General features: G+C 41.5%; 1 protein-coding gene across 12 annotated transcripts in view; it reads right to left on the bottom strand.

The window, feature by feature from the left end:
• Nucleotides 1-15399: 15399 nt before the first annotated feature.
• Nucleotides 15400-26566, bottom strand: part of Epb41l3 (erythrocyte membrane protein band 4.1 like 3) — a 139335-nt gene continuing 128168 nt past the window's right edge. For 4 of the 12 annotated variants that reach the window (XM_029564292.1, XM_029564291.1, XM_029564297.1 and 1 more), the window contains 7 exons: nucleotides 22373-22495; nucleotides 21392-21772; nucleotides 19468-19599; nucleotides 18594-18692; nucleotides 18015-18095; nucleotides 17628-17744; nucleotides 15400-16520 (listed from right to left, as the gene is read on the bottom strand). In XM_029564292.1, the coding sequence (XP_029420152.1) occupies nucleotides 17634-17744; nucleotides 18015-18095; nucleotides 18594-18692; nucleotides 19468-19599; nucleotides 21392-21772; nucleotides 22373-22495 (927 nt within the window). In that variant the 3' untranslated portion in view covers nucleotides 15400-16520; nucleotides 17628-17633. Of the gene's footprint in view, nucleotides 16521-17627; nucleotides 17745-18014; nucleotides 18096-18593; nucleotides 18693-19467; nucleotides 19600-21391; nucleotides 21773-22372; nucleotides 22496-25386; nucleotides 25462-26566 lie in introns of all 12 variants that reach the window. The other 8 variants (XM_029564288.1, XM_029564290.1, XM_029564294.1 and 5 more) reach the window with 6 other exon arrangements.

Here is a 26566-nt window from a genome sequence, read left to right on the forward strand (position 1 = left end):
TTCTTTATTCAGCAATAACCATAATGTCTTTTAGTAACATGACAATTATCCAAGTAATATTACTTCAAGTCAAAGACTAAAAAGGAGGCAGAAGTTCTAATACCTAGGATTTATAGATGGGCCATTTCTAAGCTCTCTGCTGGGTTCGGTACTCATCCATCTCTATTTCCTTCACCTTCTGTACCAACAATATGGTGTTGTGAGAAGACACTTTGAGTGAAGGCTCAGATATATGGAAAGACTCTGGAAGGGGGTTCTGTCACCACAGAAGAAATCATTCATGGTACCAGTATGTTCTATCACTTAGTATTGCCATTCTCCAAATCTGTGGAATATTTGGTGTAAACAATTAGACTATCATAAGCATTTCTGGTGGAGAGCTTTTTTTTTTAATTGAGCTTTTAAAATTTCATACACTTCCCACTCAAATCCAGATCCCTTCCCCAATCCATGCCTCCCCCTATCCCCCCACCAAACCCTATGCACTCTGCCATACATGATGAGTCCTATTCATTCAGGTGTTTGTACCCAAACATCCTTCAGTGTAGATTCATCAACTGGAGTCTAGTCAGCCCATCCAGTGGTCATATGTAAGTGATTCTCTCCTCTAGCAGCAAGCAGTCTCAAATAGTTCTCAATCTAGTGCTGGCCCACCACCCATTTTTCACCTCCCCTTTGGGCTCTTGTCTAATTGAGCTAACATGGGTCCCCCATTTGACGCCACTGCTATCACAGGCTCACACGAGTATGCCTCCTGTGGCCTGGAAGCCTCTACCTCCTCATGTTCATGAACCAGCTCTGGCTCTTACAATCTTTCCACCTCCACCTCCTCTTCTGCAATAGTCCCTGAGCCGTGGGTGGGTGAGGTTCCATACAGGAGTCCCATCCTACACTCTACTGTCTCTTATTCTTCAAACCTTGGCCAGTTGTGGCCTTCTGCATGTTGCACACTGATGTACAGGGAAGCCTCACTGGTGAGAGTGGAGGGATGCACTAGCCCTCTTGCCCTTATTCTACTATGTTCCATGAGCCTTGGTTGCACATATTTGACTGCAGATGTGTCACCTAGTACTGGGCATCTCCCAGGTGTATGTTCTCTGTGCCTGACCAGATGTGCAACTCTCCAGTAGCCTTTGTCTGTTGCAAAAAGAAGCTTCTTTGATGAGTGCTGTATGGCATGTTTGTTACTCCAAGGGAGGTCTCTTCTATCTGGCACTATGTTCCCTTCCAAGCAGCTCATATACATATATATATATATACATATATATGTATGTATATATATGTATGTTTTCTAGGGCATCACTTTTCCCTCTAGGTTTCCTAGCCCCCCAAGATTCACTCATCTCTACTCTCTTTTCTCCCATCCGGCCTCCTTCCCTTCCTAGTCACAGTGCCCCCATTATCCCCATCCTCCCCCCAATACCTCTCAACTCCCGCCATCTTTCCTTTCCTGACTTCCCTCGCTCCCCCACACTATGGTCCCTCCCTCCTCTCCTCCCTGCTGACTACTCCCACTTTTCCCACCCATGATGGAGAGCTTTTGCTATTAAGGATTCAGTTTAATTCTTAGTTCTGTTTTTTCCAAAGGTTTTGTTTATTCTCCTGTTTCATGTAATGAAAACATTGCCATTGACATCATATAAATCTAGGATGACAAACCTGGGAAAAACTCACTAAGAAAACTTGCCCATCTCCAAACCTTCTTACAAGGTGGCTTAAACCACACACCAAAGATGGCTTTTGCTCTTCATTTTGTTTTTCTTTTATGATCACTAGACAGAGGTTCCAAATACCTCCATCACTTGGTCCAAGACACAGATTGGAGACTTTGGACCTTCTAGGGGTGAGAGTTTAAGTGGGAGTGGCAGCAACCACTCATCGGTCACACGCACTGGCTCTCTTACCTTTGAGACATCTCCCAAACAATTCTCCTTGACTTTATTCAATACTCATTTAGGTTTGTGTGCCTATTCTCAAATGATACAGTCGTTCTAATAGAGGCAACATTTTCCATGGATGCCCTATGCTCTATTTGTCTTACTCATGTACAAGGCCAACTGATAAAGGGACTCCTGAATCCTCCACAGTCTGGTGTTTGAATGCATCCTCCACAGTTCATCTGTTGGGCAGGTAGTCCCCAATGCAACCGTACTGCAGGTGGGGCCTCATGAGCAGTGATTAAGTTACTAGGCTCTGCCGGCATAAAGACTGAATGCCATCATCCCGACTGTGGGTTGCTGTGAAGGGAATACAGCCCCTGCCAACCTTTTGCTTTTTGTCTTTCTGCCTTCAGCCATGGGATAAAGCAGCAGCAAGAGCTTCACTGAAATTTCTTTGGTTTCCAAATTACCCAGTCTGTGCTATTCTGGCCCAAACAGGTAAAGGCCCAGTAAATACATCTTTTATTTCAACACTTGAAAGATATGATGTTATGCTGGGTGTGGTGGCACATGTATTTAGTCCCAGCACTTAGGAGGCAGAGACAGGCAGATCTCTGTGAGTTCAAGGTCAGCCTGGTCTACATAGAGAGTTCCAGGACAGCTGGGGCTACAGGAAAACGCTGTCTCAAAAAATACCAAAAAAAAAAAAAAAAAAGGGAATGATGTTGTTGCGGAACTCTGTAACAGCCTCTATCTGCTGCAAAAAGAAACTTCTTTGATGACTTGTCTGCTTGTCTGCAAATATAAGGATTCATATTTAGCATACAGTAATAAACTTCATTTGTCTTGAGATATGACAGAGATAGGGTTTTCTCTAAGATCTATGATCTCTCCAGCCATGTTGTTTGGCTATATTTACAGTGCCACCCATGAGTTCCCTCCCGATAAGATATATAATCAACAGATAGTTGTTGATTAGCCCCTAGATATAAGTGGCACTGCACCAATAGAGAAATGCCAGTCATTGTGGTTTTTAGGCTTTACAGCTGGACTGAACCATTGACTGAGTTTCTCCCTTAGCAGCTTGTATATAAGTATCTTCTAGACCTATGAGAGCTCGTCTTCAGAGAGGAGGCTTCCAGGTCAGTTCCAGCTCCACTGCTCCAAGTCCTGAGTCTAAAGTATGACTTGTCTTACCTTCAAGTTCTGGGAGGTAATCAAGGGATGTGGCAATAGCCTGTGTTATTCTGGGAGTTATCTTGTACTACCCTGACCAACAACTCGAAGGGAGGTTTGTCCCGTGTTTCTTGTTATACAGCCTTCAGCTATACACATGTACTCATGTTCAGATATTGTATGTGTATTTTTTGGGGGGGTTGAGTTAATGCAGTTCCCTCTGGTTTTTCATACCACATAAGCTTTATTTATCTCTCCTTTCTCTCTGTCTAACCTCCTTCCGCCTTTCCCAGTTGACATACCCCCATTTTCCCTTTGATAGTACCTGACTCCTATTATCCCCCCTTTCTTGAGTTCCTTCTTCCTCTTTACCTCCATGTCTCCTTGTATGTTCTTCCCTCCTTCTTTTCCAGTTGAATACCAATATTTTCCCCATTTCTCCTTGGGTAAAATCTGTTTTCTACTATCACCCTCTCTCAGACTTTTCCTTTACCTCTGTGGTTCCTTTCCATTTTCCTGGCTCATGGAACATGGTGGAATGCGGGGGTAGAGAGCATACTAATGCATCTCTCAACTCTCTCCAGCAAAGCTTCTTCACACAAGAGTGTGATGCACACAGAAGGCCACAACTGGCCAAGTTTTAGAGAATAAGAGACTGTAGAGAACATGCCCCTGGATAGGACTCTAAACCTCACCTACCCATGGCTCAGGGACCATTGCAGAAGAGGGGGTGGAAAGATTGTAAGAGCCAGGATTGGTGCATGAATATAAGAAAATAGAGGTTTTCAGGCCCTTAGGAACTTGCTTATATGAACTTGCAACAATGGTGACGGCATGCACCAGACCTGTGCTGATTCAATCAGACAACAACAACAAAAAAAATAGAATAGAACTGGGAAATGGGCAGCCTTAGCTGAGGCACTGATTACTGCAGGCTGAGGGAGAGTTGATATTCTTGTGACTCTAGATAGACGGACTAGGCTCCAGTGGATATACTGAAGGACATCTGGGTACACATGCTTGACTGGATAGACCTTAACATGTGTGACAGAGTTTATGGAGTCCAGTGGGGGAGTAGGGAGGGTGCAATTGGGGGAGGGGGTCTAAGTTTGATTAAGATCTATTGTATGAAGTGCACAAATAATAAAAATATACATAAAATAAATATCTAAAGTCTTATCTACATGGGTTTGATTACAGAGATTAATAACATATTTTCTAAATTAAAAAAGCAAGAATGACCAACACAACATTACTTTCTTGTCCCTCTAAAGGTGAAAACTGCCTTCTACACAGGGCAGGATCATAGATAAGGTCACTTAGGTCACTTGAATTCTATCACATGATAATGGTTTTGCAGCTTCTGAGTGGAATATCTTCATTCTCAGGGATATTTTTCCCAAACAGAGGCACTTACCCATTCATGGGATAAGTCAGTTTGAGTTCTCATATACAGAGTAGGTGATGACCAATGTGGAGAAGGAAAGAGAAGGAAAACAATACTAGCACATCAGACTGTCATTTTACACTTTACAAATAGCTCCTCCCACACCTTCCTATCTGGTCACCTGTTTTCTCAGATGAAAGGATGTTCAACAGGAGCCCTTTAAAGCTGGCTGTGGTTCCCTCTTTAACTGCAAGTGAACAGTGGGGAGAGTACCCAGAGAACTGACTTAAGGCAACAGGACCAGTAAGAGGGCAGACACAAGAATGCTGACTTAGAGACTGTGCTTTAACTCAGGTCAAGCTTGCTTAAACAGAGATAAGGCTAGTGATAGACAGCTTTATGTACAGGGAAGTAAAAGTTAAGCAAAACCCAGAGAGGCTTATCTTTCAATTATCCTGTGGTGATACTTAAAATTACTTTTACGGTACACTAAATAACACCCTTAAAAAGCAAAGTAAGGCCTAAACTGCTAATGTGCATCTAAGGAGAAGCTTATTCATCTGTAAAGACCCAGCCTCAAGTGTTACTATAAATAACTTCATTATCTCTAATAGAAACTCATCCATCACCAGTTTAATTAGAAGGTGACTAAGGAAGTTGGTATTTAACAAAGGCATTTGTAACATTTGGTGATGGTAATAATGGCCTTGAAGCTCAAGGAAAAAGTTTTTGAAGTTTCTTTTCATTTCCATGTCTTTCACGTTCTGTTATTATCAGCTTCTAGATAAAATTATTAGCATTATTTCTTTAATTGCTTTTTTAAAACAATAAAACAGTGATGAAATTTTGGAAAAGTAGAACAGTACAAATAAAATGCTCAGTGATCTCCCCTTAGGGAAAAACCTTTGCTATTGTGTTGTTTTCTCTTCCCAGGGATTCTGCAGAGATAAATGCTTGCATCTGGGTAGTGCCATAGTGCACAAACACATTAGGGTTATTTTCTCCCTGGCATTTTAGGATTACTTTACTTAGTATATTAGGATTAACTTTATCAGGTTGGTATTGTATAATTTTTGGTGGTTGCGAAGTATTCTACCCATGCAAATACAACAGGTTCCCCACTTTGCTGAATATTTAGACTGCTTACATTTTTGTTCTTATGATAAATGCTTAGTCTGTGTTTCTCATACATCAATCCCTGGCTATTTCTTCTTTAAGAACAAGTATTGCAGCTGGATTTGTGAGGCTCCAGGTTCTGATACTTACAACTGCATGTTTATCAATCCAACCACAGACACATTGCACTGTAACACTCGCCAGCCCTCACTGTACAGTTTTCTGATTTGCTCCTTACCAATGCTTAAATTGTTTTGGCTACTTTGCTTGTTAGAAAAATCACACTGTACTCACACGTCTGTTTCTTTGTCATTGCTTGCCTTCAATGATCTTTTAGTAGAATAAGTGATCCTAAAGCAGGCAAGAATTCTGGCTCCTGTTTAATGTGTGGGTGTTCTAGAAATTCACATATAACCTTGACAAATGAGCTCTTCCTTAAGGTTTCAATACAAGAATCTGACCAACTTCATTTATTTCACTTATCACAAAGAAACTTAAGAGCGAGCTCTCTGTATATGTGACTGTTACATATGCATGCAGATATATGCTTCAAATCCCTCTTCCATTCTATTTTCTGATTCTAAATTAATCATTCTATGGGATAAAGTCAATTTCAAAGGACTGTCCTTGTGAGCTGCTTGAACTTCGTAATCCTAAGGGGTTGAGTTTGACATTGTTTAGGTTAGGGTAATGGAAAGGACCACCTTACTATGGTATTCTTTTTGGTTATAGTTTATCTGCTACAACAGAAACTGGAGATCAAGGGCTAGTTGATGATCAGTAGTCAAACTTCTTCATTTTACAAACTGTCAAGTTAAAGATGGGAAGTCAGCTACTTGCTCGAGATTACAAACCTAGTCAGTGATGCTTTCATGCTTAACACCAGGGCTTGCTTTCTAATCCTAGATCTTTTAACCATCTACATCTTTCTTCTCATCAAAGAAAAGAAGAGGGCTTTTAAAACTTACACACAGTATAAAATGTATGCATAGACATCAAAGAATAGTCATTTAGATTGAATGTGAACAATCCCCTTTCCCAAGACTCCTGTGTTTTAAAGGCCTGGTTTCCAGATGGAGAGACACTGTTTTGGGAGATTAAGGAATCTTTGGGGCATGCTGGCAGACACAGGGCCATCGGGGCAGGGAGCTGCTGTTCTGTCTTGGCTGGCTGTTTCCACCTCAAGCTTTCTGCTTCCTGGTCATCTGTCAAGATGAAGCAGCTTCAGGAGCATCTCTAGCCAGACCTTCCTCAACATGGGAGGGGGGGGGGCTGTATTCCCTGAATCACAAGACAAAAATATTCTCCTTCCTTTATCTCTGTAGTCACAGTGATAAGTAGCAGAGTTGTAGGGGTGGGGCCACCCAAGCCTGTCAGAGCTCTGATGATGCTACCATACACACCAGATGCAGGCCATGGCACTACAGGGTTGGTGCTTTTCCTGAGTTTTGGTTAAACTTTGAGTTAGTCTTTCCTTGCTATCCTCCCATTTATCCCTTTTGAAATGAGAATATTTTCTCTATGCTATTGATATGACCCATTAGAAAAAAAAGGTTCGTATAGAGATCACAGTTGAAATTGCCTTGAGTCTCAGAAGAGACTTTGAACTTTTTGAAGAGTGTTTTAACTACAACACTATGTAGACTTCTGAAGTTGAACTGAATATATTTTGTATTACAAGATGACTATGAGCCTATTGGGATTGGGGGGGTGGAGTACTATTTGAATGTGAAAAGTCCCCCATAGACTCCTGTCTATAAAGTTCAGATGGTAGTGTTGTTTTAAAGTGATATGGAATCTTTTGGAGAAGAGGCTGAACTGGCAATCATGGGATTGGGATGGAAGGTTATAGATTGGCTCTGTTTGTGGCCCAAGCGTTCTGTTTCCAGGACGGCTACTAAGATGTAAGTTGTACTACAAGCTCCCACACCACAGATGAAGGCCTGTTCATGCCTTCCTCACCATCATGGACTGTATTCTGTGATCTGGGAGCCAAAATAAATCCTTCCTCCCTTAAGTTACTTTTGTCAGGAATTTAGTCACAGTATTAAGAGTTACTAACACAGATAGCAACATCATGAACAGTCCTATGCCTACTAACCTCAGACATGCCTGGGCTACCTTTTCTGATCATAGCCCTTCTTTCCCCCTTTTCACAATAACCAGCATCCTCATTTCATGTCAATTGCCTTATTATTATTGATGTTATTACATCAACCACACATCTTTCCCTCAGTAAGTATAGTTTGGATAGCTAGGACAAGCCCAATATTGCCAAGGTAGGGTACTTACTGTTTAGAAACATCAAAATTTCCACGAATTATAGTGGTTGTCCCACTCTGCCTCTCCAGTCATTTGGGTGATGCTCTGTCTAGACAGATGTCTTTGCCTTTTCTCACATTTTTTATTTGATGTTCTACTTTTCAGACTTCCTCAAGTCCCCAAAATTCTCTTGAATTTTCATTTCTGCTCACGTCTTGGTTCATTTGTTCTCTAAATGCTCCTCCATGACATCTAATCTTTTATGCATGGGACATGGTCTCAGACCTGTGGCCATTATTGAGTTTTTATTCCTTTTTCAGTCCCTTGCATAGTGTACATTTTACACAGTGTTCTTCACTGTAGAGCCTTTCCTCAGACAGCTAATCATAATGAGAAGCAGGAGACTAAAAAATTGATTGGAATCAATGATCATGTGGTAGGGACAGTCAACTTAGATCTTTATAGTAGGGACTCTGGGAAGGTTGGCTGGGAGGTTCAATGTACTTTTTTGTTGTTGTAGCAAAATACGTGACAAGAAGTTTATCATTTTAACCATTTTATGTATATGCATCACTGATGTTAAGTATGTTCAAATGTGCAAATCATTGCTACTATCTGTTCTCCAAAAGTTTTCATCATCTTAAAGTGACTCAGTAACCATTGAGAATTACCATTCCATTTACTCCTCCTTCTAGCTCCTGGCAACTATCATTTTTCATGTCTGTGAATAGGGCTCATTTTTAGTTTTGGTCTTTTTAAGGGTCTCCCTGTAGCCCCAGCTGTCCTGGAATTCAATATGTAGACCAGGCTGGCCTTGAACTCAGAGACCCATCTGCCTCTGAGTGCTGGGATTAAAGGTGTGCGCCACCACACCTGGCCAGCTCTCTCTGGGTATCTATTAAGTGGCACCGTATACTATTTTTTTCCTTTTGTGTCTGTATTCTTTCACTTCATATAATGCTTTCAAGAGGCACCCATGTTAAAGCACATATCAGAACTTCATTTTCTAAGTAGCTAGATCATACCACATGGACATGAGTTGTTTCAGTCTTTTAAGTGTTGTGTATAATGCTATGTACACTGGTGTATTAGCCATACTGGTAGGAGCATAAGATGCCACTGTAGAAAGTAGCAGGCCTGAGGAGATAGTTCAGTGGGTAAAACCATTGCCATGCAAGCGTAAGGACCAGAATTCAGCTCCCCAGAACCTACATAAAAGCTGAGTGGGTGTGGCAGTCAGCCCACCTACAATCCCAGCACATGGGAGACAGAAACAGGGACCCCGCCTAGAGCAAGCTGGCTAGCCAGACTACTGGAAATGGTGAGCTCCAGGTTCAGTGGGAGACCCTGCCTCAATATTCTAGGTCGAGAATGATTGATGACATCGACCTTGGGCCTCCTTGGACATGCACCTGCACATGTGTATGTCCACCCTCACATGTGTACCCACAAATGGTCCCCCACATATATAAACACACATATATCCATGTACACATACCACACATGCATATACAGGCAAAAAAAGAAAAAGGAAAAAAAGTATCACAGAAAGTGGGAGACTAGAAAGTTGAGAGGTAGCTTGATAGCCAAGTTCAAAAGCTTAGAACTGAAGCACTGGGAATGGCTAAGAATGAACCGAAGATGTTCTGGTTATGCCACAAAGGTGCTTTTAAGATTGGTCAGTGAGCAGTCTAAAGAATTGAATGGTGGCATGGTGGTGGTGGATGCGAAGACTCTAGAGACTCAAGAACAGCTAATACAACAGTTAAGATGATGAGGGTTTTATAGTAGGATAGGAAAGAACACCAGATGTGAAGAACCTTGAATACCATGAAATAAATAAAGGAGCCAAAAATAACTGCAAGGTTTCCGGCCCATGCTATTCTCTTACTTCCATTGTACTGAAAGACTGATGTACTTGAGGAAGGTGCTTTGAGTAGCTAAGGTGTCCACCCTTACCAAGTGGTGCATCTATTGAAGTTTCAATTTGGCAGTCTCACAAGGCAATGCCAGTTCTGAGACCACATTCAAACACACATGAGTTTTTGAACACTGTAATAAATCAGACCCAAACCTGAAGTCAACTGCAGTGAGGCTGGCCAGCAGATGTGTAATGATCCCCTTTCTAGTTAGGGAGCTAAAAGCAACCCGTCACTTCAAATGGTAGATCTTTAGGGAAAGGCCATGACTTGCTAAAGAGTGACTCCAGTTTGGGAGTGACTCAATAATGATGTATGTGGAGCTAATGAGGGAACTGACGTAGGGAGTGTTTCCTTCTGGAAACGCTCCAGTGGTTTCATGTCCTTTACCACCTTATAACCATTTTGGGTTTTCAGAGAAAATTTGGAAAAAAAAATGCTGAAGTTTAAAATTTAGCAAAGAAACCTTTACCAATATGTTCACTCATGCATGCAAATATTGAGTACCACTTTAGAAGCTAAGCACTGTGATTGATGGGCCACCACCTGTGATGCAGGACATCCAGAAGAGATTCTTTTAAGGAATCAGCAGATTAGTAAACATTATAACCATTACATGCTATATTTGACAATGTCACTTCTAAGGGCGGCGATATGCATCAATAATCCCAGCACGTGGGAAGTTGAGGCAAAAGGATGGCGACTCAGGCTTGGGTTACACTGCAAGGTTTCATCTCAAGGAAGTAAAGAGATGTTGTTTTGAGGGCATGTAAAAGGGAAAGATGATGGGTAAAACCAGGAGAGTTTGAACTCAAATCTAAAATAGAACTGAGGGCTATGTGAAAAGCTGGGGATGGTTCCACTACTTAAATAGGGCTGCAGCAGGGGGAGAGATCAGAAAGTGAGTGACATACTGCTGGATATATGGCTGGAAAAATAAGTGGGTAGGAGCCAGCCTGTGCATGACTTCAGATCATGTATAAAGAGCAATGAAAAGTCAAATACGTTTTAAGCACAGGAGTGTCAGGTTTTACATCTTAAGAGACTGCAGGCTGCAGTATAGGGGAATGGAGAGCATGTGGGGCTGGAATATGGAAACAGTAGTCAGTAGGCTACCGAGAGAGTCGAGGCATTGTAATCTAGGCAGATTTATGACAGCAGGGAAGCATCTCTGGCAGACTGAGGAAATACTATGAGACAGTGTGAAAACCTCCTAGGCTTATATAACAGGATGAGCAGCGCACCCACACAAACGAGCTGTTTCTACTCATGTACTTCTATGTTATGCGTTTTCATAAAGTTGACCTCTTGTTTTCAAATCAGATGTCCTCTAGTGTATGCTGTGATTTTGATATGAAATGTCCCCCGAAGTTTCATGTATTGGAGACTTGGTCTCTAATGCAGTGTTCACAGGTGAGGCTTTTAGGAAGTGATTAGGGCTCTGACCCAAACAATGGATTAATCTATCGATGGAGTTAGAATTCAGTAGACTATTGTAAGGTACAGACCATGTGGATGACTGGAGGAAGCAGGTGACTGAGGCATGCCTTTGAAGAACATATCTAACCCAGGGCCTCTTCCTTCCTTCTGCTTCCTGTCTGCTATGAGGTGAGCAGCATCCTCTGTCAAATACCCCCATCACTGTGGTCACATTCTGCTTTACCACAGCCAGCTGAGCGTGGATTAAAACCTTTGAAACCGAAAGTCAAAATAAATCTTTCCTCTTTTAAATTGTTTATCCAAGGCCCTTTGTTACAGTGAGAAAAAGAGACTAACATAATGTCCTTGTAATTTTGTATTAAACGGGTGGCACATGCTCTGGGGAGTCAACAATGGTGTGATGGCTGAGGTAGGACCCTTAAGAACTCCCCAGTGCTAGTTTTTCTGCAGCCCACACCCCATTTCTGGAGTTGAGTTTACGCATGTGTGTACATAAATGTGTGTACAATAACTGCACCCAGGAAGGAGCATCCGTTTTTTTTCATCAGCCTTCCTCACAGTCAGAGTTCTGATAAACTGTCAAACAAAATGTAACTTTTGAGAACACCATTTTAGACACATCAATGATTTGTTATAATAATGTATTTTAAAATACTGGAGCAGTCCAGTTTATTTAGGAACAAATTCTCATTAAAATATAAGGCCACTTCTATGGCAATCCAAGGCAGACACTTCTTAAGTGGGTTAACGCACTAAGAAGGCACACGATGGAAGGTATATATAACCCCGATTTGTAGGTTAGAAACAATTTTGGATTTAAGTTCTAGACTTTGTGTTGCTATTCAAAAGCATAGCTAAGGTCGATGTCGATTTAATGCAGGGATAGAAATGCTCGATGACGTTGATAAAATCAAAGGAAATGGACTATAGCAATAGTTTAAAAACTAAGCTATGCAACCCTTCAGGGTACATCTCTCTCTGGCCCTCACTATGACATGGGGGCTCTGTGAAATTGGAAAGGAATATAAACTACAAAGGAATGAGAAATTCTTCCAGTCAAGAATTTTTCCAAACAGCAGGAAATGCCCACATCAGTCCCACTGACTTTATTTTCCTCCCTGAACCAGTGGGGATGTCTCAGCACCACCGTGGCGCTATCACTCATCCCATTGCTAAAGGGGAAGCAGGATGTCTCCACATAGCCAGGCACCCAGGCTGAGCTCCACTAGATGGGAAGCAGGAACATTTTACCTGAAGGACTATCACTGAATTCACTCTGCATCCAGAAAAAAATACATTTTTAAATATTACCCATTTTTTATTTAAAAAACATCCTTTTTGGTCTTTTTGAGACAGGGTTTCCCTGTAGCCCCAGCTGGCCTGGAACTCCCTATGTGGACCATGCTGGCCTCAAACTCAGAGATCCACCGGCCTCTGCCTCCCAAGTGCTGGGATTAAAGGCATGTGTCACCAGGCCTGGCTTAAAAATTTTTTAAAATTATTTTTATTTTATGAGTATGAATTTTTGTCTGCATGTACAACACTGCATGTGTAATGCCCTCAGAGGCCAGAAGATGGCACAGGATTCTTGGTAGGTTAACGAGGACCCATACTGAAGGACATTTGGAGGCACAAATTAGACTTTATTGGCTTTATTTAAAAAATAAATTGAGCAGGGGATAATCAGGGCAATGCAGATATGAGAGGGAACTCTAAAAACCATCAGATAAATTGCATGAAAATCTCAAAAATTCAATAAAAAATTTTATGTCTAGGAGTGTTTTGCCTGCTTGTATGTAAGTGCACCTATGTGTGCAATGTCTTTGGAGGCTAGAAGAAGGTGATGGATCACCTGGAACTGGAATTACTGAAGGTTATTAGCCACGATGTGGGTGCTAAGAACTGAACCCTGGTTCTCTCCAAGAACAGCCAGTGTTCATAAATGCTCAGCCATCTCTCCAACACCCAAAGGCAGTTTTAAAGGGCTAATGACACAAGAGCTAAGAGTTCTGTAGACATTCAAGAGATCACTGTAAAACCAAAGGTTCGATTGTATATGTCACACTGTCTTAAGTTTGCAATTTTTTTCCTGCTTATTCAAAACAATTAAAAATTCTTACAATAGATACCGTGGACCTGTACCTTCAAGCAAATTGAGAAGCACACTTTTCAATGAGGCAAATAGCTCCCAGACATGGAATGCTTTCCTTTCTGAAAGTGAGTATCTGAGGCCCTTTCTACAGTACTGGTAGTAATACTAAACACTGAGATTACTTAGGCCTTTAACCATGTGTAAGGCAGTTTTATACATTAGTGAATCTAACTTTGGAAACAATTGTATGAGGGAATGCTAGACAGTGGGCAGGAGCCATGACTTGGATCTAATTAGAACCTGGCACGGTGATAAGAAGCCACACCCTTGACTGGGTTATGTCAGGTGAGACACTGTGTTGCTGGGCTAGCGCTCTGCTACTGAGCTGCAACACTCTAGTACTGACAGCTTTGAAGAAGCAAATGCCAAGAAGAACACCAGACTAACAAGAAACAAATACTGCAAACTACCCAGGGAACTTGGAAGTGTATCTTCCTCTTTGGGGGTTTGGAAGTATAGACCTCCCCAGTGGAACCTCCAGAAAGGGCCCCAAGACCAGATAACACCCTAATTAGTCTTATCAAGTTTGACTCAGCAAAACCACACTTAACTCTTGAACAACAGAAACCACAGGGCAATAATGTGTTCCGTTTCCAGCTGCTAATTTTGTGGTAATCAAGCAAATGAGAAAAAAACAAACAACCCCCCCCCCCCAAAAAAAATACCAGATTTCGGTGCTAACAAGTCAATATTTCTGTCAAAAATACCTAAACACTGGGTAAAGGCTTTGGAAACTGCTGTGGGTAGAGGCTGGGAGAAATCTGAGGGGAGAGAGAGAGAAAGAGAAAGAGAGAGAAACAATGTTGAAAATATAACTCTCTTGACAGTGCATATCACTGCTAAGGCGGGAAACATGAAAGCATTAGGTCTGGTTAGGAAGAACCAGGCTAACTTGATGGACACAGACTAAGCAGATGGCTGCAGACTGTCAGGACACCATTTGTCAAGTAAAGTATTAACTTTCTGATAAACTTTTGATTGCCCACAAACAAAACAATGCTTCAGGACAAGCTGATGTTCCTCCAGAGACAAATGACAGGAATTTGACTTTCTATGGAAGACTTAGAGACAGCTCTCTCTCTCTCTCTCTCTCTCTCTCTTAGAGACAGCTCTCTCTCTCTCTCTCTCTCTCTCTCTCTCTCTCTCTCTCTCTCTCTCTCTCTGTATATATGTCCTTGTGGGAACGTGTTTGTGTGAGTGTATGTGCACATGTGCGTGCTTGTGTAGACTAGAAGTTACCCTGGTGTTTATATGTCCTTGTGGGAATGTGTTTGTGTGAGTGTATGTGCACATGTGCATGCTTGTGTAGACTAGAAGTTAACCCTGGTGTTGTACTTCAGGAGCCATCTTCCTTGGTTTTGAGACAGGGTCTCACACTGATCTGGAGCTAACAAATTGCAAGGATCCTCTTGTCTCTCCAGCCCTGAGATTCCAAGCATGCACCACTGCACCTGGCTTATTAATTAAAAAAAAAAAAAAAAAGTTCCTGGGCTCAAACTCAGCCATGCCATTTACTCACTGAGCTATTTCCCCTTTCCCCAGTTCTAATTTTTCAGAAAGTTAGGTAAAGCATGACATGGTGGGAGATGTTAGCAAATGCAGGCACTACCTTGGTGGCTGCGAACAAATTCTCTCAGCCTTTGTCTCTGCCATGGGGGAAAATGACAAGAATGAGCTGCTGGCACAGGTTGTCCAGGTCTTTGCAGTTCACATTATTTGATACATTCAGCTCGGAGCTGGTGTCTGAAGAGGTGGCTCTTTGCTAGATTAAAAGCACTCAGAAACACAATGCCCCTTTCCTAGTAAAATTGAAAAATTGAAAATGCGATTCTATCATGTCCTTTTTGAAGCCATTATAGGCTCCCAAATACGTATATAAATGCATTCTGCTGTCATCTCCAACCCCTCCCAGGATCCATATATCATATACTGAATATGTGAATTGCCGACTCAGGCCAAAACCGATAGATAGCTCTACAGTACAGCTCTGAGGCCAGTGATGTAATGTGAATGTGATTTCTAGGTTAAACAAACACAATACTGAAATTACTCAACATGGAAAATGAGAACTTTCAATGCATTTGCCATTTTTTATTTTGCAATGCAGTAATATCATTCACCATGGACCGTGATGCAGTTGACAATGTAATGGAGAATATATCTTTCTGAAGGCTATTTATAACTAAACACTAAATAGATTTAATTACAGTGGAAATTCTGTACAGTTTAAGGCTTGGCTCTGAACTAGATTGTAAAGATGGACCAGATTTGGAAATAAAACACTTTTTTTGTTGTTGTTCAAGTAAAAGAAAAAAAAAATCAATGAAAAAAAAATACAAGGAAAAAGAAAGAACAAACACAAAGCAACAGAGGCCCGGCAGATTTACCTGCAGTGAATTGTCATAATATTGTAAACTAACAAAAGTACAAGTTTTCTTCCCCAAACAATGACAATTTACATATTTAAGATTTATTAGAACTCTGGGAAACTTTCTGGATTGAACGCACACCAAAGCAAGTGACTAGGAACAAATTACATCAGTGTGCTAAAATCAGTACTACTTTATAACAAATTAAATTAGAGACACAAAGCAAGATTGTAAGCATTAAATATGTCCAGAGGGTCAGAGAGTCATTGCTGCTCATGGGTGAGAATAATAAAACCAGATGAAATGAGGACAAGATTCAAGTTGTTTACTGAATAAATTCGGTATTGGCATCTAATCTGGGATAAATCTGACACACCGGACCTAGACAGCTTATAGCATTTTAGGGTAATCACCATTTATCTGTAAACAGAAGATTTGTCACCTAAGAAATTGTAATTTTGTTGAGTAATAATAAACTATGAAAGGCATGAGTTGTGTTACATGAGATCACGGTTTATATTGTTGGTTATGAACGTGCAGAGTTGAAAACGGAGACATTTTTGTGAAAATTAAAAATGCTGCTCTTTTGTGATTTAGCGTTGCTTCATGCAGTATCAGTTTAGTGATGTTGATTCGGATTGCTTTATTATGGGAGGATCTCTCTGCCAGTGTCTTTATTAATGGTCAAGGTCAGTTCTTCTGGATTGGAATTTTCCATGGACAGACAGAAGTCAGTTGGGTTAGAAGAGGGAACTCCATATAGGCTCTGGTTTTCCTAATGGTTAACATGACTGGGTTCATGTGCAAGCTAAGTTATTCCTGTAGAAGCAAAAGATTGCATTAGTTTCGCATTTGCAAACATCAGAGGAGTTGCTTAGAACAAGGTCAAAAAGAAGTATCTTGGAAGTTAAAGCGCTCGTTTTGACAATACTGTCACACATGACAGGCTTTCTCTAAAGCCTACATCACCCAGGTGCCTGAAGCCCACTCACTACTAGAGGAAAAAAAAAAGAAACTTTTTTCCTTTTTTGTTTTCCATCTTCCAAATAAATTAATCTGAATCTAGGTGAGCTTAGCATTTCTTTTTAAGATGCTACACATCAATCTAAACGTTTTTGAAGTTGATCCGGACAACCTAACCCTCTACAGTGTCTTATCCTAGAAGCACATGTGCAGGTGGCTGCGCAGTTGCATTCAGCACTCCTGAGGGATGCTCACGGCCACCTGAGTCTTTGCATGGCAGACCAGTATACATGACATGGATGTGCGCACACAGAGGACACAGCCTGCTCATGATGCTGGCCACACAGGGGTTGGCAAGGCATGCACTTTCTGGAGGAAAATGGCACCACAAGCCTGTATTTTTGCTTCCTCTTGGGACAAAATGGTACACTCGGGGAAAATCATCTCAGAATATAGGGAATATAAGACATTCAAAAAGAAAGTTAGTGCTCAGGTTTCAAACTAATCTGAAGTATTAACAAATATGGAAGAGCACACTTCTAAGGGATGATGCTGTCATCAAAGGCAGAAATTAGTAGAGCTAATTCCTCTACTAGTTAGGATACACGAACGTCTCAGAACAACCTGCTTTGGTTCTGGTTAGGCCACATGACAAGTAAATTCAAATCTGATATCTCAAATTTGGATAATGACATGAGGGAGGCCCAGATTAAAAAAATAAGAGCAGCAAGATCATGCAAGCAGAGGCTCTGTCTTCCCTCGTCTCTGACTGGCAGTGGATGTGAAACAGCCCTGAGGCTAGAACGTCCAAATGGGAGGCAACTCAGCACCCACATCCTTCTGGCAACCAGCCCCACATGCCAGTGAGAGGACAGAGGAAAGGGGTCAGGCAAAGGAGGGGAGGGAAGTGCTGCATGCTGGATGTCAGCCTAGCAAGCCTAGAGAATCAGCATCGCCTCTTACCTCTGCTCAATCCTCTCCATCCTCTGGTGTGATTTCTGTCTCTTTATGGACCACTACTTTGGTCACTGACATGTCAGGGTGCTGCTCTTTGGCTTCTTTAATTGCCTGAGCCAGCGCCTATCCCCAGGAAATCACAGAAGGGCAAAAACAAAAAGGAGGTGGGACATGCATGAGCAAGGTGAAGACTTATGAACTAAATCTATAGTCACAATTTACAAATGAGGTACAATGATTACAAAGGATTCGAAATCATATATTGGAAAGTTAATTGGAAAAGAAACATTCTTAGAATACATGCTGAACTAGAGGAATAGCATTGGGAACTGCAAGGCCAACATGTTCGGGTTTACTTCTCTCTCAGAGTATTTATGGTCTCACACACATTACCTGGTCATGGTCAATATCAGCATCTCCTGTGATGACTATTCGCTTCTCAATTCTTGTCTCCGAAATGCCTCCTTTCACAGTCTGAAGGAGACAGAGAAAAACTATGAGGTTACTCACTGCGTAGGGGCAGAAAGTGGTGGCTGTCATTTGTTTTCCAAAAGTGAATGACAGTTCTACCACAGATACTTAAAACGTTTACTTTCAAAAGTAAGGATGTGGTAGAGTTCTTTGGGTTTACTAGGCTAAGTTTCTAGGAAACTAATAATAGTTTCTATTAATAGAAATTCATTAGAAATAATAGTTTCTATTAATAGAAAACTAATAATAGTTTCTATTCTATGGCCATCACTGGAGTAAACATTAAAGATATGAGAATTAATACTCCTCAACAGAAATGAACGTAGTGGGATAAGTGCATGGTAAATACAGAAGTCTGAAAGCTCACTGTTAATACAGTCATCCTGGCATCTGACAGGCAAGTCACTATTTCTTTGTGCATCCCAGGTTGTCAGGGGTTCTGATGAGCAGTATTTTTCTCCAGCTCTCAAGCGGAATGTGAGGGGTGCCCACTCTACTTACTTTGGTGATGTGAGTGGTGGTGGTGGTACTGGTGGTTTCAGATGTGATTGTCTGTGCACTCATTAGCACACCTGGCTCCAGATCTGCCCCAGGATCAGCCTAAGTGAGAATGGGAGCACACATACCACACTGGGGTGTTTGCATTTCCTCTTCACAAGATGTTATGCTCCTTAATGCTCTACAGCAACTGAATACAATCGGCCCTTCCTAGCCCATCCTGCATCTGAAGACTCAATCAACCGCAGATGGAAAATATTAAAAACAATTTGTGACTTTACTGAACATGCACATTATTCATCAAACAGCAGAATACAGAAATCATCCAGTTAGCATTTGCACTGTATTAGGTAGAGTAAGTAATCTAGAGATCATTTAAAGTGTATAGAGATGTCACAGGTTATAAGGAAGTGATACACTATTCTAGTCAAGAGATTTGAGCACTCAAAGATTTGGGTATCAATGGGAGTACTGGAAGCCATTCCCTTTGGAGGGAAGGAATGAGTATTTTCTATAGTCATTGTGTAGTTCCATGAGAATAGGGGAGCTCCAGGAGTAAAATATTGGCAAAGCCACAGGTATGGAGGGTTAAAAAAAAGAGGAGACTATAGAAAGCTGAGTAGTCTACAGGGCAAAGCGAGTCCTTTCTCTCATCTGTGGCCATATACCCAGAATTCTAAGCCTTTTTCTTATCTGAAGGCTTGGTTAAGTCACTTGCAGCTCCAATGTGATAAAATCACAATGATCACACAGTGTTCTTGATGGAGCTGCTTTGGCTATGGGATTTTCTAGATCTTACAAACTGATACTGTGTGGTTACACTTAAGTGCCCTGAGTCACAAAGCACTAGGCCCCTGGTCTTCATAGTCCATCTTACCTGTGATGATTCATATGTGATAGTTTTGGTTTCTGTGTGAACTACTGGCACCTCCTTGGTAGAAATTTCCAGCTTTACTCCTCCTGGAGAAATGCTGCCAAAGCTCATGCTCTCCATCTTCACAGTGGACGACTGCACCCGTGTGATAAGGGGAGAGGTTACCGCAGAGCACAGTTTGCTGTTCTTTTCTATCTTCTTTGGTGTTCTTTGCTACTTTGTTCTTGGCATAGGTCCAGGTTAATACGAAACAAATAGGGGCTGGAGAGATGGCTCAGGGGTTAAAAGCATTGGCTGCTCCTGCACAGGACCCGGGTTCCATTCCTAGCATCCACATGGTGGCTAACGACTGTCTGTAACTCCAGTTCTAGGAGACCCAAGGTCCTCTCTGACCTCCACTGGCATTGCACTACATGGGTGCACTCACATACACGAAGGCAAAACACTCATACACATAAAATAAAAAAATTAAAAATATGAAACAAATGTTTCCCTATCAAATAAAGAGTTAAGTTAGGGACTGAGGCATACAACAAACATATGTCAGCCTCCCCAAATTTCACAGTATTGTCAACATAGTATGTTCAAGGTACGAAAACATTTTAAAGGAAAATTTAAAAAATCAGTTTTTAAGTACCTTCTTCTTAACCTCATATACAAATATTGAGACTAAAACCTATAAACAAGCTCTTATGTAGTACCTAAGAAAGAAGAGACAAGTATTATGTATTAGTCACCACCCACCAAATCTCAGTAGAAGAGGATATAGAATTCAATTCTTGGGGCAAGAGAGATGGCTCAGCAGTCAAGGGCACTGGCTGCTCTTGTAGAGGACCTGGGTTCAGTTCTCAGGACCCACATGACAGCTAATAACCATCCTTAATTTCTGTTCCAGGGGATCTGACACCCTCTTTTGATCTTGCTAGGTACTACAGTCACATGGCGCACTTACACACATGCAGGCAAAACACTCATACACATAAAAAATGTTTTTGTTTTTTTAAATATAAAGTTCTTGAACTTGGAAGAGCATGTTTTTTGGTCCTTCCAGATAAGTACGAGGATTACAAATAAATCTCAGCTTTTCTTTAATTAGTATGAGAGAGAGAGAGAGAGAGAGAGAGAGAGAGAGAGAGAGAGAGACTCTTTCTCTTTCTTTCTTTCTTTCTTTCTTTCTTTCTTTCTTTCTTTCTTTCTTTCTTTCTTTCTTTCTCCTTCCTTCCTTCCTTCCTTCCTTTCTTCTTTCAAGAGAGACAGAGAAACAGAGATAGAGATGAGATAGGAGAGAAAGGAGAGAGAGAGAAGAGAAAGGGAGAGAGAGAAGATAAAGAGAGAGAGAGAGAGAGAATGTGTGAGTGTGGAGGCCAGAGGACAGCTTTCAGGAGTTGGTTCTCTCCTTCCACTGTGAGTTTCAGGGCTTGAACTCAGGCCATCAGGCTTATGCAGCAAGCACATTTACCCACTGAGTCATCTCACCTGCCCTCATATTTTCTTTTTTTTTTTCTCTCTCTTTTTGAGACAGGGTCTCCCTGTAGTCCCAGCTGATCTGGAACTCACTATGTAGACCAGGCTGGCCTTGAACACAGAGATCCACCTGCCTCTGCTTCCCGAGTGCTGGGATTAAAGGTGTGCGCCACCATGCCCAGCTGCCCTCATGTTTTCTAATATCTTGGCTAATCATGGGTTTCTCATGTTTTCTGTCAGTCAAAATCTCAATGACAGAAACCAACTCTTGGAACTTTACATTATTAATGATCAGTATATGTTTGTATATGATTCCAAATGTGGAAACAAACATGGTGACCCTTAAAAAATAAGAGGAAAACCAAACTGCATTCATGGAAAAGGTATAATTATATATAGCTCCATCTTTACACTGATCTAAATTTCAGGGCTTCATACCATGTTAATATTAATTACTAGTTACCTCAAAATGAGACTTTTGTTCCAAAGCCTCAGAAGCTGGTATACCTGCCGCCTGCTCCTCCTTGTGGGAGGCCGTGGCTGTCCCTTCCTGCTCAGGGACAGACTTCGCAGCCTCCTCCCCTCTTTCCTCCTTAACTGCTTCCGTCAGAGAAGAGTCCTCCTTCCCTTTCATACTGGAAGCGCCTGCTGGTGCTGTGGACTGTGCTGCAGCATCCATGTCATCCCCTGCTGTGTGAGAAGCATCTCCACTGGCATGCACGTTCATCACGCGCCTCTCTTCCACCAACAAAGTTTCCTGCACCACCTTCTCAGTGCTGAGGGGCTGGTGGTGAGGGGTCGTTTCTGTCTCTGTTTCACTGGACTCTGTCTTCGTTTCCACTTTCTGTATGGGGAAAGATTACGATGTCAGAGTGACATTCCATAAAGCACAAGTTAAAAAAAAAGCAACAAAACCCCTAAAGCTGCCACTCACTAGGGTGTCCAAAGCCAGCAGCAAGAGCTTATATGCACAGTGACAGGAAATAAAAATTAGCTTTCATTCCTCCCACCAGCTTTGAGGTGTGCCCATCTGATACACAGACACACACATGGGAACCTACCTACCACCTCAGGGCACAGACAAAAGAAACAGAACCCAGTAAAATATTCAAAAGGAACAAACTGAACAAAAGCATTGGAGTGCATTCACATTGGTTTCAATGCTTTCTTAGTCCAACAGATGAGACAAATGCTTCCAGACAGTAAATGCTGCTAAAATTTCTCAGTATGATTGCCTTTTGAATATGAGAAGCATGTTCTTGAACTGGAATGAAAGACACATGACAGACACATGTGGTGGGCACAGGGGACAGTCCCAGAAGTCACCTCAAGATGTTGGTGTGGGTGTGCGCGTGCGCACACACACGCACATGCCTGCCACAAACACATAAAGCAAGGCAAATGGGCACATTCAGAAACAGCAAGGATGAGCACAAATGGCCACCTGCACCCAGCTTTGGGAAGTGGACGAAACCCCTCCTATGAATTCTGTTGGCTTTCGTGCAGACTCTAATAAACTGAGGATCTCGGAGCCATCCATGAGCTTTTCCCCAGAAGATTGCTTAGTCTGAGTAAACAAAGAAATAACAGTCAAGACAAGAGAAAGAGACACATCCAGACAGGCACACATTCACAGCTGGCTAGACAAAACTGGAGGCAGAGGAAAAAGGAAGGCGGAATGGAGGAATCCACTACAGAGCTTGGAAACAGAAAAGAATGGGAAAAAAAAAGAGCAAACTGGGGTGACCATGAGCTCTTGTATGCTAAAGCAGAGAGAGTTGTTAGGGTCAGGGTGGCGCTGGTTTAAGCAGATCATTTTTTTTTTTCCTGTCATTGCAGGCCACAGCAGCGTTATCACATCTTGGGAAAGGGCAGCTGGAAATAAAACAGAAAAGTGTTTCAATGCTGGCTTTGGACTGCAATATTGATTTAATCATGAAAAAAAATTTTAAAAAGCTGGGTCTGCTGCTCTCAACGTAAAGCCAAGCAGCAAGAGAAACGGGAAAAGGCGGAGGGTGGAAGGGCGCTGTTTAAAACAATGTCATGCTGGAATCTGAAACTGTGACTGAATGAGAGCCACTGGTTACCACCACTTGAGATGTTGAGGACTCAGTGATGTAATGAGCAGTTGCTACAGTAAAGGCCGGTTCCTGGGTGTACCGCCATTCAGACAGACTCTTCCTCCGGGGACCAAACAGCCCCACCTTTAAGACCTCACTCTCTGGCATTTGTTCGCTTTTGCTGAATCGCATGCTCTCTGGGCCAGGGTGGGCAGACACATCCTGCCCCAGCTTTGGCGCCTTCTGGAGGTCATCTTCTTCGGGGCTCTGCCGACGAGACTCAGCTTCCTTGATGGGAGCCAGGGATTCTGACAACCTCCGCTTCGGGGCCTGGATCTCGGGTCCTCTCCTGGATTTCTCATCAGCCAGGGCTTCCAGAACCTCATATTCTGCCAAGAGGGGACCAACCTTCCCTGCTTCTGCCCGGCTTCTCTCCATCTTCTGCAGAGCTTCCAGCATGGAAGGCTGTGCTACTTTCTCCCCCTCCTTAACTTTTCCAGTCATAGTAACGATTCTCCCAGAGACGGTGTCATAGGATTTTCCTAGAGTGTATATCTTCTGTTTGTTCTCTTCCTTCAGTTGCATTTCTTGGGCCAAGTCATGGAAGCTATGCATTTCAGTAATGCTAGACTTTAGCATGTCGGCTGGGATGTCACCAGTTCTACTGCTCACCGTTACCACCTTGTAAGTCACAATCTTTTTCGAATCACCATCAACTACCTCAGTGGGTATTTTGTCTACAATAACCCAATCCTCTGTGCCCTATATTTGAAATATAAAGGCTAAATTAGAAAAACTGATAGTATCTTGTTTGCAAAGAATCCTTTAAGAAAAACCAGAGCAAGGTCTGGGGTAGGTCTGACTGCATAGGGCTGCTGCTAGCTAATAACTATCGGCCTACTCTCCTCTAGTTTGAAATGACTAACTTCAACTTAGAATACTGCAGGGTAGGGTTGCAATCTCAGATTTCTTTCAAAAAGGAACACACTTTAGCAATACATTTTGTAAGAAGCCTATTTGATCTTATGGTAAGCATCTGATTATCATATATATGGAAAATGGTATTTGGAGAGCACTGGCAAATTCTTTGTGAGAGTAACAGTATATGAAGTATATATATATTTAATGTGTATGAGTGTATTGCCTGCATGTATGTGAGTGCGCCCATGTCATGCAATGCCATGGAGGTCAGAAGAGGGCGTCAGATTTCCCTGGAACTGGAGTTAAGGATGGTTCAGAGCCTCCAAGTGGGTGCTGGAATCGAACCCGGGTCCTCTGCAAGAGCAGTCAGTGCTCTTAACCGCTGAGCCATCTCTCCAGCCCCCTGATTATTTTATATTTTAAAATTAGATGGCATAACTGAAGTTATTCAGCTTTACATATGTAGACACAAGAGGACCATTTTAATCTTTGTTTTAACACTCTACTTCATATACTGTTACTCAAGAATTTGCCAGTGCTCTCCAAATACCGTTTTCCATGTCTGTAAACTGTACTTCCTTACCTAAGGAAGTCAATTCATGACTGTATTTATTGTCTGATAAATACTGAGTGTGCCTGTATTAAAGGCACTGTAATGAAATATTTCCCCTGATGAGACACTATTGATTGGAGCCTTTTATATATATATTTCTGTCTCAGCAATTTCTCTCCCATTTTCTTTAGCATTAGTTCCAAGAAGGCAGAATTTGAAAATTTAAGAAACTTCTGCTTTCAGTGAGACTCAACAGGATGACATGGACTAACAGTGACCAGCCTTCCAGGTTACAGAAGGGGCAGAAATCAGCTGGAGCAAATGAGCATTTGGGTTTATATCTTAAACTAGAATAATCTTTTATATTTATTTAGCCTGAGAACTTGAATCTAGATATAAATGTACATTAAACTAAAACAACTACAAATTGATCTACCTGCTGGCATTGGATTAAATGAAATGAATTGAAAAAAAATAACCTCTAGGGTCGATGGAACAGTTTTCTGGAAAATTATTTGACGAGAAGTTGCCACAGAATCAGCAGAGACTCCTTCCTGTTTTTCCTTAATCACATTTGGCTAGTGAGAAGATCAATAGAAGTCAGAACTTTCACAAACAGTCAAGGTCATTTAAAATAGTACCACTGTATAGACGAAAGCAGGCACTGAACAGTTTCAGATTATTAGAAGTCTAATTATAAGCGTCAATGATATTTTGTATCATATAGAGGTCATTAAAAAATAAAACAAAAGGAATAACTAAAATATTGAGAAAATTCTCTTTCCCTCTCCCAGATCCTAAGGAAAGTAATATACCTACCTTTGATTCAAACAAGATAAATTAATAAAAAGTATATACTTTAATGATAACTGGACACCGAAGACAATTCCTTTATGAAAATGCTTTTTTTTTTTTTTTTTTTACCTGAGACTCAAGGAATGGTGAACTTCCTTGTTGCAAAAATAAAACTTTTTCAGAAATCACTCTGTCTTCTTTGGTCTGTTTGAATAAAGGAGGTTGGGTGGAGAAGAGGAAGTAGACATTTTCCAAAAAAGGTGAGTTAGGAAGAGAGTACTGTACAGTATGTATTCATATTTGTTCATAATTTCCTAGAATAATTATTAATTTGAAAAATGGCCTGAAACCATTTCAAAATTTAACAATCATTACCCAAAAGTAACAGATTATTTTCTGAAATAGATGCTTATACAACTCAAAAATTTTTTATTTCCATAAACATAGAACATGTAAAAGTGATGTAAAGGATTTCTTGATGTTTCAACAGCTTTCTGTCACAGGTCCTAAAAGTGAGCGCTAAATGTGAAGAAAAATTTTTAAAGAAATTAGGAAGAAACTCTCATTTCTATTGCTGACAAGTTTACAATCATATTCTCACTCATGTACTGTCTGTTATGGAGGGAAAGGCTTACATAGTCGGTACTATTAGCGATTAGTCCTAGTTAGCTTTAACTGTCAACTTGACACAGTCAAGAGTCATCTGAGAAGGAAAACCTCAATTGAGGAATTTCCTAAATCAGATTGGATTGTGGGTATGTCTGTGAGAGACTGTCTTGACTATTAATTGATGTAGGAGGGTTCAGCCCCCTGTGCATGACGCTATTCTCTGGGCAGGTGGTTCTGGGCTGTATAAGAAAGCTAATTGGACAGTTGATGGAGTCTAGGGGAGGGAGAGTCAAGTTTCCTTTAATGGTGTGGCTCCATGGTTGCATGCTCAAGTGGATGGTCCCATACCCAGAAATATATGGATGACACCAATTGGAATCCTTGGCTACTAAACAAAAAAGATGACTCAAAGTTGGAAGAGGTTGGGAGGTATGGTTAGATCTGGGAGAAGTTAAAGGGAAGCATTCTGGCAATAGGGATTAAAATACATGATATGAAATTCTCAAAGAATTGCTAAATATTTTTAAAAAATCAAAGCTAGCTAAGAGCCTGAGAGTGAGCCAAGAAGCAGCTTTCCACCATGGTTTCTGTTTCAAGTGCCTGCTTGAGTTCCTGCCCTGATTTCCCCCAATGATGGACTGTGACCCTGGAACTGTAAGTCAAATAGACCCTTTCTTCTCACAGGCTGCTTTTGGTCAGA

The sequence above is a fragment of the Nannospalax galili genome, unplaced genomic scaffold (genome assembly GCF_000622305.1).
Source record: "Nannospalax galili isolate Female #2095 unplaced genomic scaffold, S.galili_v1.0 scaffold155, whole genome shotgun sequence".
Taxonomy (NCBI): domain Eukaryota; kingdom Metazoa; phylum Chordata; class Mammalia; order Rodentia; family Spalacidae; genus Nannospalax; species Nannospalax galili.